Source organism: Pezoporus flaviventris, unplaced genomic scaffold, assembly GCF_033815535.1.
Source record: "Pezoporus flaviventris isolate CSIRO_AGI_PZ_B2104156 unplaced genomic scaffold, CSIRO_AGI_Pfla_v1 ptg000006l, whole genome shotgun sequence".
NCBI lineage: Eukaryota > Metazoa > Chordata > Aves > Psittaciformes > Psittacidae > Pezoporus > Pezoporus flaviventris.
In genome coordinates, this window is record NW_026892554.1 from 587,732 (window position 1) to 599,013 (window position 11,282).

At 60.1% G+C, this 11,282-nt stretch overlaps 2 protein-coding genes across 3 annotated transcripts in view; one reads left to right on the forward strand and one right to left on the reverse strand.

The window, feature by feature from the left end:
- TTLL13 (tubulin tyrosine ligase like 13) overlaps positions 1–11,282 on the reverse strand; it is a 144,862-nt gene that overhangs the window by 53,726 nt on the left and 79,854 nt on the right. The gene's annotated exons all lie outside the window — the stretch shown is intronic.
- Positions 4,677–10,650, forward strand: AP3S2 (adaptor related protein complex 3 subunit sigma 2). Its single transcript, XM_061446465.1, has 6 exons — positions 4,677–4,787; positions 4,954–5,045; positions 5,120–5,231; positions 6,948–7,019; positions 9,845–9,952; positions 10,212–10,650. Exons 1-6 carry the CDS (start codon positions 4,719–4,721, stop codon positions 10,338–10,340), a joined length of 582 nt encoding a protein of 193 aa, XP_061302449.1. The 5' UTR covers positions 4,677–4,718; the 3' UTR covers positions 10,341–10,650.

Sequence of the window (11,282 nt, forward strand, 5' to 3'; positions counted from 1 at the left end):
GGAGCCGGACAGACGGATGGCAGCAGAGTTAGTGTGGAACGGCAGCCCTTTGTCTGGCAGCGGCTGCTCGGCTCCACTTTGGGTTTTTCTTGCATTCTTGGGTGAAAATCACCCTCACCAGCCCCTTCGAGCTGCCCGTGCCCGCAGCATCCTGCACCCTCCAGCCACGCATCCCCCGGCCCGTGGCTGTGCTGCGACCGGAGGAGCAGAGACCAGGCCCGGTGGATGCAGCCCCTGGAGCCACCGTCTCCCCAGGTCGCAGCCGTGCCACCCTTCCGCGCCTCTCTGGGGCCCGGTCTGCGCCCCAAAGGTGCGGGAACACCGGGGGCTCGGAGCCAGCCGCCGCCAGAGCCGCTCCTTTGGCGTCCCGGCGATGCTCCGGCACCCCCGGAGGGAGGGGCGGGCACAGGCAATGCCGGGCGGTGGCGTGAGGCAGGAACGGGCTCGGCAAGGCCATGGGCGGTGCAAACCGGGGCGGCGGAGGTGGGAGCAGCCGGCAGCCAATCAGAAGAGGGAGACTGCAGGAGCTGCAGGAGCCTCAGCCAATGGGAACGTGCAGACGCGATCCCGTCGCTGCCGCCGCCGGTGCTGGAGGCGCGGGGTCGTTCCGGTTGGAAAGAGCCGGGGATGATCCGGTTCCCAGCACTGCCAGGGCCACCACTGAGCCGCGTCACCGAGGCCTCTGCTGGGCGGAGCGCGCACTCCTCACGGTGACACCAGCACTGCCCGGGACAACCCGGACCCCCCGGTGACCGCCCCCAGCCCCGCGGCGCCCAGCCTCGGGCCCAGCGCTCACCGGGGAACAGCGCCCAGCTGGTGCAGCGCGTCACCCAGCACAGCCAATCAGCACACAGAGATTCAATCCTCACCCAGCACAGCCAATCAGCACACAGAGATTCAATCCTCACCCAGCACAGCCAATCAGGACACAGAGATTCAATCCTCACCCATAACAGCCAATCAGGACACAGAGATTCAATCCTCACCCAGCACAGCCAATCAGGACACAGAGATTCAATCCTCACCCAGCACAGCCAATCAGAACACAGAGATTCAATCCTCACCCAGCACAGCCAATCAGAACACAGAGATTCAATCCTCACCCAGCACAGCCAATCAGGACACAGAGATTCAATCCTCACACAGCACAGCCAATCAGAACACAGAGATTCAATCCTCACCCATCTCAGGCAATCAGAAGGTGGGGACACGATCCTCACACATCTCAGCCAATCAGAAGGTGGGGATTCGATCCTCACACAATTCAGCTAATTAAGGTGTAGCAATTCAACCCTCAGCTCAGCCAATCAAAAGGTGGGGACACGATCCTCACACAGCTCAGCCAATCAAAAGGTGGGGACGCGATCTTCACACAGCTCAGCCAGTCAGAAGGTGGGGATTTGATCCCCGCACAGTTCAGACAATTAAGGGCATAGAGATTCAATCCGCAGCCAGCTCAGCCAATAAGAAGGTGGAGGCACGATCCTCACACAGTTCAGCCAATTAAGGTGCAGAGAATCAATCCTCAACCAGCTCAGCCAATCAGAAGGTGGGGACGCGATGCTCACCATCTCAGCCAATCAGAAGGCGGGGACGCGATCCTCACCATCTCAGCCAACCAGAAGGTGGGGATTCGATCCTCACACAGCTCAGCCAGTTAAGGTGTAGAGATTCAATCCGCAGCCAGCTCAGCCAATCAAAAGGCAGGGACATGATCCTTACCATCTCAGCCAATCAGAAGGCGGGGACACGATCCTCACCATCTCAGCTAATCAGAAGACGGGGATGCAATCCTCATCATCTCAGCCAATCAGAAGGGGGGGACATGATCCAAACCATCTCAGCCAATCAGAAGGTGGGGACACGATCCTCACCATCTCAGCCAATCAGAAGGTGGGAATTCAATCCTCACACAGCTCAGTCAGTTAAGGTGTAGAGATTCAATCCGCAGCCAGCTCAGCCAATCAGAAGGTGGGGACGCGATGCTCACCATCTCAGCCAATCAGAAGGCGGGGACGCGATCCTCACCATCTCAGCCAACCAGAAGGTGGGGATTCGATCCTCACACAGCTCAGCCAGTTAAGGTGCAGAGATTCAATCCGCAGCCAGCTCAGCCAATCTAAAGGCAGGGACACGATCCTCACCATCTCAGCCAATCAGAAGGCGGGGACGCGATCCTCACCATCTCAGCCAATCAGAAGGTGGTGATTCGATCCTCACACAGCTCAGCCAGTTAAGATGTAGAGATTCAATCCGCAGCCAGCTCAGCCAATCAGAAGGCAGGGACACAATCCTCACCATCTCAGCCAATCAGAAGGTGGGGGTTTGATCCTCACCATCTCAGCCAATCAGAAGGCGGGGACACAATCCTCACCATCTCAGCCAATCAGAGGGTGGGGGTTCGATCCTCACCATCTCAGCCAATCAGAAGGTGGGGATTCGATCCTCACACAGCTCAGCCAGTTAAGGTGTAGAGATTCAATCCTCACCATCTCAGCCAATCAGAAGGTGGGGGTTTGATCCTCACCATCTCAGCCAATCAGAAGGTGGGGACACGATCCTCACCATCTCAGCCAATCAGATGGTGGGGATTCGATCCTCACACAGCTCAGCCAGTTAAGGTGTAGAGATTCAATCCGCAGCCATCTCAGCCAATCAGAAGGTGGGGACACGATGCTCACCATCTCAGCCAATCAGAAGGCGGGGATTCGATCCTCACACAGCTCAGCCAGTTAAGGTGTAGAGATTCACTCCGCAGCCAGCTCAGCCAATCAGAAGGCAGGGACACGATCCTCACCATCTCAGCCAATCAGAAGGTGGGGGTTCGATCCTCACCATCTCAGCCAATCAGAAGGCGGGGACACGATCCTCACCATCTCAGCCAATCAGAAGGTGGGGACACGATCCTCACCATCTCAGCCAATCAGAAGGTGGGGACACGATCCTCACCATCTCAGCCAATCAGAAGGCGGGGAGGAGATCCTCACCATCTCAGCCAATCAGAAGGCGGGGACGCGATCCTCACCATCTCAGCCAATCAGAAGGCAGGGATTCGATCCTCACACAGCTCAGCCAATTAAGGTGTAGAGATTCAATCCGCAGCCAGCTCAGCCAATCAGAAGGCAGGGACACGATCCTCACCATCTCAGCCAATCAGAAGGTGGGGGTTCGATCCTCACCATCTCAGCCAATCAGAAGGTGGGGGTTTGATCCTCACCATCTCAGCCAATCAGAAGTCGGGGACATGATCCTCACCATCTCAGCCAATCAGAAGGCGGGGACACAATCCTCACCATCTCAGCCAATCAGAAGGTGGGGGTTCGATCCTCACCATCTCAGCCAATCAGAAGGTGGGGGTTCGATCCTTACCAGCTCAGCCAGTCAGAAGGCAGGGACACGATCCTCACCATCTCAGCCAATCAGAAGGCGGGGACACGATCCTCACCATCTCAGCCAATCAGAAGGCGGGGATTCGATCCTCACACAGCTCAGCCAGTTAAGGTGTAGAGATTCAATCCGCAGCCAGCTCAGCCAATCAGAAGGCAGGGACACGATCCTCACCATCTCAGCCAATCAGATGGTGGGGGTTCGATCCTCACCAGTGAGACAGGGAGGCACAAAAGCACAAGATAATCAGTTCTAAGCAATGTTACGTTTGAGGGCTTTGTAATGGAAAATAACTGCGGTGCCTGGAGGTGGCTGACGTAGATTCCGGTCCTTGGGGCCTGAGTGCAACAGGGGTAAGAAAAGCAGAATAGAAGGACAGGACGTAGCAGGTGACCGGGGTGGACACAGTAAAACTAACTGGTAAGTAAAAGGAGAGGATGACTGCTATGTTTGGGGTGATAATGACCCCGTTAAGGTGGTGTGAACATCTCCTGGGGAGTACTGGGGACTGGCAGACGTCCAGGGTGGGAGCAGTTAGACTGACTGACAAGTAGAAGGACAGGACGATTGCTTTGCCTGGGGTGGTGATCGAGCTGGCTATGAACATTGTTGGGAACAGCACCCGGCCCTTACAGACCGCCACGTGTGCCTCTGCATGCCGGAAACGTCCTGCAGCGTGGTGCAGCGTGCCCAGGGCCCGCGCCAGGGCCGCTTGTTCAGCAGCACCGGGACACGCGTCAGGAGGAGCTGCGCCGCGCCTGCCGTGAAGGACACCTGCTGCAGACCTGACAGCGCTGCTGCGCCTACAGTTCTCTCTGACTCACCAGTTCAGCCAATCAGAAGGTGGGGACACAATCCTCAGCCAATCAGAACGTGGGGACACAATCCTCAGCCAATCAGAACGTGGGGACACAATCCTCAGCCAATCAGAAGGTGGGGAAACGATCCTCAGCCATCTCAGCCAATCAGAAGGTGGGGACACACTCCTCAGACAACTCAGCCAATCAGAAGTTGAGAACACAATCCTCACCATCTCAGCCAATCAGGACTGGGCCTCGCCGGTGACCTCTGACCCCGCCGGTAACCCGGAGCACGGGCGCGCTGGCTCTTTAAGAGGGGGCGGGGCCTGCGGCCGAGCCCCGCCCCCGCGCGCGCGCTGCCGCCGTCTGTCCCCGCGCGGCTCCCGTCGCCCGTCGGCTCGGGCGCCCCCTGGCGGGCCCGGGGCAGCGGCGCCGTCCCCGTCCCCCGGTGGAGCCCGGAGCGCTCCCGCCCGGCGCCGCTCGGCTGAGGGCTCCCTGCGGCCCGGCCCGGCCGCGCGCCCTCCCGCCGGGATGATCAACGCCATCCTGGTGTTCAACAACCACGGCAAGCCGCGGCTCGTCCGCTTCTACCAGCACCTGGTGCGGGGCGGGGCCGGGGGGGGGCTCGGGGGCGGTGGGGCGGGGGGGGGCCGGGTCCTTCGGGGCGCTGGGGAGCCGGTCCCGGTCCCTGCCCCGCACCCGGCGCTGGCGGAGCGGGGCAGGGGCCGGGGTGCCCGGCGCTGCTCCATGGTGCCCGGCCCCGCAGGCGGAGGAGGTGCAGCAGCAGATCATCCGCGAGACCTTCCACCTCGTGCTCAAGCGGGACGATCACATCTGCAACTTCCTGGAGTGCGGCAGGTAACGGGCGGGACGGGAGCTCCCCGGCGGGACCGGAGCCGGGCCCCACACCGCCCCGCTCCGTGTCCCCGCAGCCTGTTCGGCGGCTCGGACTACAAGCTGATCTACCGGCACTACGCCACGCTGTACTTCGTGTTCTGCGTGGACTCCTCGGAGAGCGAGCTCGGCATCCTGGACCTCATCCAGGTCGGTGCCCCCGCCCGTGTGTGCCCGCCCCCCCGAGCACTGCCCGTGCCCTGCGCCCGGCCCCGCAGCTCTGCGGGTGCTGTCGCTTGTGCCTGTGCCCTCTGGAAGCGGGTGAGGAGCTGCCGGGCGGCAGAGCGCCTCCGCCTGGAGCAGCGGGAGAAGTGAATCACAATGAATTTCCTTAAGAAAGAGTCGTGGAAGTGTCGAGTTTGGAAAAGCCCCTTTAGGTCACTGAGTCCAACCGGTAATCCCAGAATCCCAGGTTGAAGGGGCCTCAAGGACCACTTGGTCCAGCCTTTCCAGGCACAGCATGACCCACACTGGGTGTCCCAGCTGTACCCTGTGCAGCTGAGCCTTAACAGTGTCCAGTGCTGGGGAGTCACCTCTTCCCTGGGGGGATTATTCCAGGGGCTGGTTGTCCTCACTGGGAAAGTTTTCCTCTTGTGCTCAGTCGGAATCTCCTCGGTGGTAACTTGTGCCCATCACCACTTGTCTTTCCCATGTGACTCCTTGTACAAAGGGAGTCTCTGTCTTCTTTGTACCCACCCTTTAAATATGGGACTATGGGAATCAGGTCTCCCTGAGCCTTCTCTTCTCCAGGCTGAGCAGTCCCAGCTCTCTCAGCCTTTCCTCACACACTTCCCAGCCCTTGGGTCATCTTTGTGGCCCTTCCCTCTCCAGCCTGTCCGCACCTTTTTTTTGTGTCACAGGGACCAAAACTGAGCCCACGTTCCAGGGGTGGCCTGACCAGCGCCGAGCAGTGGGACAATGGCATCTTTATCTCTGCTGGTGATGCCCTTGCTGATGATGTTCTCCCTCTGCTCCCCCGTTGGCTTTCTCTGCCACAGCTGCACACTGGTCACTCCCATATTGCTCCCCAGCTAGGCAGATCCCAGCCTGTGCTGCACTCTGGGATTGGGTTTTCCCAGGCATAAGACCTGACCTTGCCTTTGTTGAACTTTGTAAGGTTCTCCTTAGCCCATCCAGCTCTTCCTGCAGGGCAGATCTCACTTCCCAAGCGTCCATTTACCCACTCAGTTTGGTGTCATTGACGAAGAAAACAGTGCCAGCCTGGCACTGCCAAGCCCACCGCAGCCATGCCCCCAAGCACATCTGCATGTCTTTAAAATCCCTGCAGGGGTGGTGACTCCACCACTGTCCTGGGCAGCCTGTTCCAATGACAGACTTGTTCCTTGACAGCCCTTTCAGTGAACAGATTGGTCCTCATCTCCGTCTAAAGCTACCCTAGTGCAGCTTGGGGCCGTTTCCTCTTGTCCCATCCCTTGTTCCTTGGGAGCAGAGCCCAGCCCCTCCTGGCTCCATCCTCCTGTCAGGCAGCTGTAGGCAGCGATCAGGTACCCCCTGAGCCTTCTCTTCTCCACACTGAACCCCCCAGGTCCCTCAGCCATTCCCCATCACACTTGTGCTCCAGGCCCTGCACCAGCTCTGGTGCCCTTCTCAGGCCCTGCTCCAGCCCCTCAATCCCTCTTGTAGGGAGGGGCCCAGAGCTCCAAATGCATTTGAAAGCAGTGTTCAGACACTGCGAGGCCATGGCAGGAGCTGGCTTCCTGCAGGTTTAGTCCCTGCTCAGGGTGACACCTGGGACACAGCAAGTGTAGGTCGGGGCTGTGATTTATTCACCTGTGGGCACTGGGGCTGGGGCAGGCAGCATGCTGTGGGGCTCTCATTCACTCACCTCCCCTTCTGCATCCTCAGGTCTTTGTGGAGACGCTGGACAAGTGCTTTGAGAACGTCTGTGAGCTGGACCTCATCTTCCACATGGACAAGGTGGGTTGTAGGCTCCATGTGCTGCTGCGGGCAGCGCCTGGCTGCCGCAGAGCCCTGCCCTCCCTGTGGCTCCAGGGCCAGGAGCCAGCCTGGGGCTCTGGAGCCTTTGGGAGAGGCTGTTGGGGTGCTCAGGATCACCTTTTGGGGAGATACTGAGATGGAGGTGGGGGAGTTGTCAGCCTGGGCTCACGTTGTGTCCTCCTGATGAGAGATCTGAGTTGCTGGGCTCTGTTTTGAGTTCATAGAACACTGGTTTCGTCTCTGTGTGCTTGCCCTGTTGTGTTGCTGCTGCAGATGCTGGGTCACTGCAGTCAGTGACAGGATCTGTGCTGAGGCCTCACTCGCTCTGCACAGGCTGCTGATGGGGCTGGGCAGGCTCTGGAGCAGTGCAGGGGTGTCCTGCCTCTCCTGCCTGGGCTGTGGGACCATTGGGAGTCCTGTTTACTAGAGTTACGGGAAAAAAGGGAAGGAACAATGGGAGTGTTTGGAATGCAAAGTGCTTGGTAAACCTCGTTGAGCCTGTAATGGTTCCTCTTCAGCTGGACAGTTTCTGGGCAGGAACCCCTTCTCTGATCATCTCAGAGATGGAGCTGAAGATAGCCGGGACTGTGCTGAGGGCCAGGAGAGCCTTGGCTGGTGTGTGCTGGACTTGTGTGGCTGCTGAGAAAGGTTTTGTGGCTTTGCTGGGGACAAACCGTGCCAGCAAAAGGGAGGAGTGGAAAAGGAAATCAGCAAGGCTGTAAAATGTTCCCTCTGTGGCAATTGCAGCTCCTGAACTCTGGCAGAGGAGTGGGTCAGCAAACCCTGCTGGCAGGGATCCGGGCAGCGAGCGTGCCAGCGCTGGGGAAGGGAGACGTGGGTTTCGCAATGTGCTCGCTGGAAACCCCCGCAGTGCTGCAGCGCTGCTTATCCCGTCAGCTCCTTATCCAGGCAGACAGGAGAGGAAGGAGGAAGTCGGGGGGAAGGAGAGTACCTGTGGAGAAGCGCCGGGAGCCGCCGGGTCACCCCTGGCCACAGCTGAGGAGGATGCACTTTGGTTACTCGCTCTGTGGCGTGACCGAGACCCGGCAGCTTTACCCTCAGCCCACAGCAGAGGTTATTCCTGTGGTCCCTGCCTGTTTTCCCAGTGGGAATTGCCCTTCCTCTGAACCCTCCTGCCAGCAAAGGGTTCCAAGGACACGGGAGGTTTCTGAGAGGGGAGATGCTGGACTCAGTGGCCCTGAGGTTCTTGCTACCAGTCAGGCTTGTTTGCTTCCCATCCTGCGCTTCCGCTGCTTCTCAGCCTTGACTTTAGTCCTCAGCCACTGTCACTTGGTCGTCTCATCCCTCTTTCTGTATTTGGCCTGTTTACGTCTCCCGTGTTCACACTGGGTGCCCGTGCTCCCGACAGCTTGGTTGCAGCATTAGGGAACATGCTGTGGGGTTTTCCACTCCTGCCTTCAGATGCACCTCACGCTGTGCCCGAGGAGCAGGGTCCTGCAGCGAGAGCTGCTGCGGGTTTCGGGTCCAGCTCCTGCAGCTGGATGGGCCCCGGGGCTGGGTCAGCTTTGGGAGCAGCAGCCTCGGAGCTGCCGGGATCCCTGTCACAAGGGGAGGCTCAGGGGAGGCTGTGGCCCAGGCCCTGGGTGTGCTTTGTACCCTGTGGAGAATGGGTTTCACTGAGCAGCTGCAGGGCCCCGCAGGGGACACGGTTCCTCAGGAAGGGCTGTTTTGCTTTGGAAATCCCAAGCCTGCTTGGGATTTCTGCCCTGCTGGTTGGGGTCCAACTTGGGTTGAAGCCACATCTTGAAGGAGCAACATTTCCTGCAGCCCAGATGCTCTCCTGTTGCAGGAGCTGCGGTGTTTGCTGGGGCTGGGGCTGAGCTATGGGACTGCAACTCCAGTGCTGCGGGTGCCCTGGGAAGGGGCTGTCAGCCCGGCTCAGCCTGTGCAGTGCTGATCATGGAATCACACCTTCAGGCTCCTCCAGTCCCAGCTCCCTGCCACGGACACCTTCCACTGGAGCAGCTTGCTCCAAGCCCCGTCCAGCCTGGCCTTGATGCCGCCCACGCTGCTGGTGCCATGAGGAGGATGGGGCCCGCACAAGGCTGGGATCCCCTTTCCAGCAGGTTCTTTTGCTGGCGTGATTTCTCACAGCACTGCCCCGGCAGCAGTGGCTGCACAGAGCTCACAAGTGCAACCTGCCCTCACGGAGCCATAAAACAACCTAATAGCTTCAGTATCTTCCACTAACACCTATTTCACAGAAGTAACCAGGGACCCATAAATGCATTATCTGCGCTGGGTGGTGCTTGGGAATGCTGAGGTAGCAAGGGAGGCTGTGCTGAGCGGTGGGGCTGGAGGGGGTCACAGTGCCCTGCAAAGCTCAGTTGCTGCCCTGGGCTGCTCCTGTCTCCTTGGGCTGGAAACCAGGATGGGCCCTTGGGGCATCGCTGGCTGCAGGCAGCAGCTCCCTGCCTTGAGACAGCTCAGTGTCACCTCCTGCCTTTCCTCAGAGAGAGCGCTTTGTGTTGGAAGGGGCCTTAAAGCCCATCCAGCTCCAACCCCTGCCACGGGCAGGGACCCTTTCCACTGGAGCAGCTTGCTCCAAGCCCCTGTGTCCAACCTGGCCTTGAGCACTGCCAGGGACGGGGCAGCCACAGCTTCTCTGGGCACCCTGTACCAGAGCCTCAGCACCCTCACAGGGAAGAGCTTCTGCCTAAGAGCTCATCTCAGTCTCCCCTCGGGCAGGTTAAAGCCATTCCCCTTGGCCTGTCCCTACATCCCTTGTCCCAAGCCCCTCTCCAGCTTCTGGGTTCACAGCCTTCCCCTCACTTCCCTCACAGGTTCACCACATCCTGCAGGAGATGGTGATCGGTGGCATGGTGCTGGAGACCAACATGAACGAGATCGTGGCGCAGGTGGAGGCCCAGAGCAAGCTGGAGAAGGCAGAGGTGAGCAGCCACGCTGCAGGGCAGCCGTGGGACACCCAAATGGTGTCCCCAGTGTCCCCAGTCCCTGCCTGCCCCTGCCCTTGGGGACCAGGCTGGGGATGTCGCTCGCCAGCTTGTTCCTTGCTGTTGTGGAGCAGGGGAGGCAGCCTGGGCATGGAAATGGCTGTTCCCATCCAGGTTAACAGCCCTGTTTGTGCTGTTGTTGTGAAGCTGGGGCTGTGGGGTGAGGGCTGGGGATCACTGGTCCCTCTCTCGGCAGGGAGGGCTCTCGGCGGCTCCTTCCCGCGCGGTCTCGGCTGTGAAGAACATCAACCTCCCGGAGATCCCGCGGAACATCAACATCGGGGACATCAACATCAAAGTGCCCAACCTCTCGCAGTTCATGTGAGCTGCCCCGAGCGTGTGCCACGGGCTGGGGGGGAAGCGGGGCTCCCCCTGCCCCCCTGGTCCCGGTGTGCTGTGGGGCTGGCAGCGGCAGGGAGCGGTGATGGGCTCAGCGAGGATCCGGTGCTGCTGTCACGGGTACCTGGGCTCGGCTCTGCTCCCTGGTGTCCCATCACAAAGGGTGCCCTTCCTTCCCCTCCCTCCCCGGGAAGGTGCAGCCTCTGTCCCTGCTGTGGGGGGGAGAGCCGGGTCCTGCCTCTCCCAGCACTTCGTGGGGTTCCCGGCTGTGAAAATGCACTCGTAGCTGATGGCTCCTGGGTTGTTGCCCTCTCCATCACCGTGCCCACCCTGGTCCTTGTGCTGGGGGAAACCAGCCTGGCTGGGGTTGTTCCTTGGAGCTCCATGAACTCTGGAGCTGGAGCCAGCCTGGGGGGTACCTGCAGGGCCCAAAGCTTGTAGGGTCAGGCCAGGTTGGGGTCTCCCGGAGCATGTCCCTGTCTCCTAATAAACATCATGTGAATCAATGTCTGCTCTGGGTGCTGCTGGCCTGGCCTGGGGGAGCACCGGCGGTGCCAGGGGCTCTGTGCAGCTCGTGGGTGCTCAGGTGCTGTGTGAGGTGGGAAATGGGGCCTGGGACCCCCTGGGCTGGGCTTGTGTCCCCCCATGGCTGGGGGTCCTGGGGCTTAGGGTGCTGCTTGGTTGGGTGCCCCATGCCCTTGGCTCTGCCGTGGCTCCATCTGGCCACCAGGCTCCGGGCGGGCTCCGGGGCCCCTTCCTCTGCTTCCCCCGGCCCATGGGACCTGAGCTCTGGCTCTGCCTCCACTTCCCCTGGCAGGGAAACGGTGACTCTGCCTGGAAGGAATTTTCTTGCTGTCTCCCCTCCCTGCAGCTTAACCCTTCCCCAGCTGGCCAGGGGCCACCGCCGGCTCCTGAGGTCAAGGAGCTG

What these genes read in the sequence shown, in the direction of transcription:
- AP3S2 (XM_061446465.1), top strand. Translation starts at nt 4,719, where the DNA reads ATGATCAACGCCATCCTGGTGTTCAACAACCACGGCAAGCCGCGGCTC. An exon ending in AACTTCCTGGAGTGCGGCAG is followed by an intron (nt 5,046 to 5,119) that starts GTAACGGGCGGG and finishes GTGTCCCCGCAG; the next exon opens with CCTGTTCGGCGGCTCGGACT. An exon ending in GCATCCTGGACCTCATCCAG is followed by an intron (nt 5,232 to 6,947) that starts GTCGGTGCCCCC and finishes CTGCATCCTCAG; the next exon opens with GTCTTTGTGGAGACGCTGGA.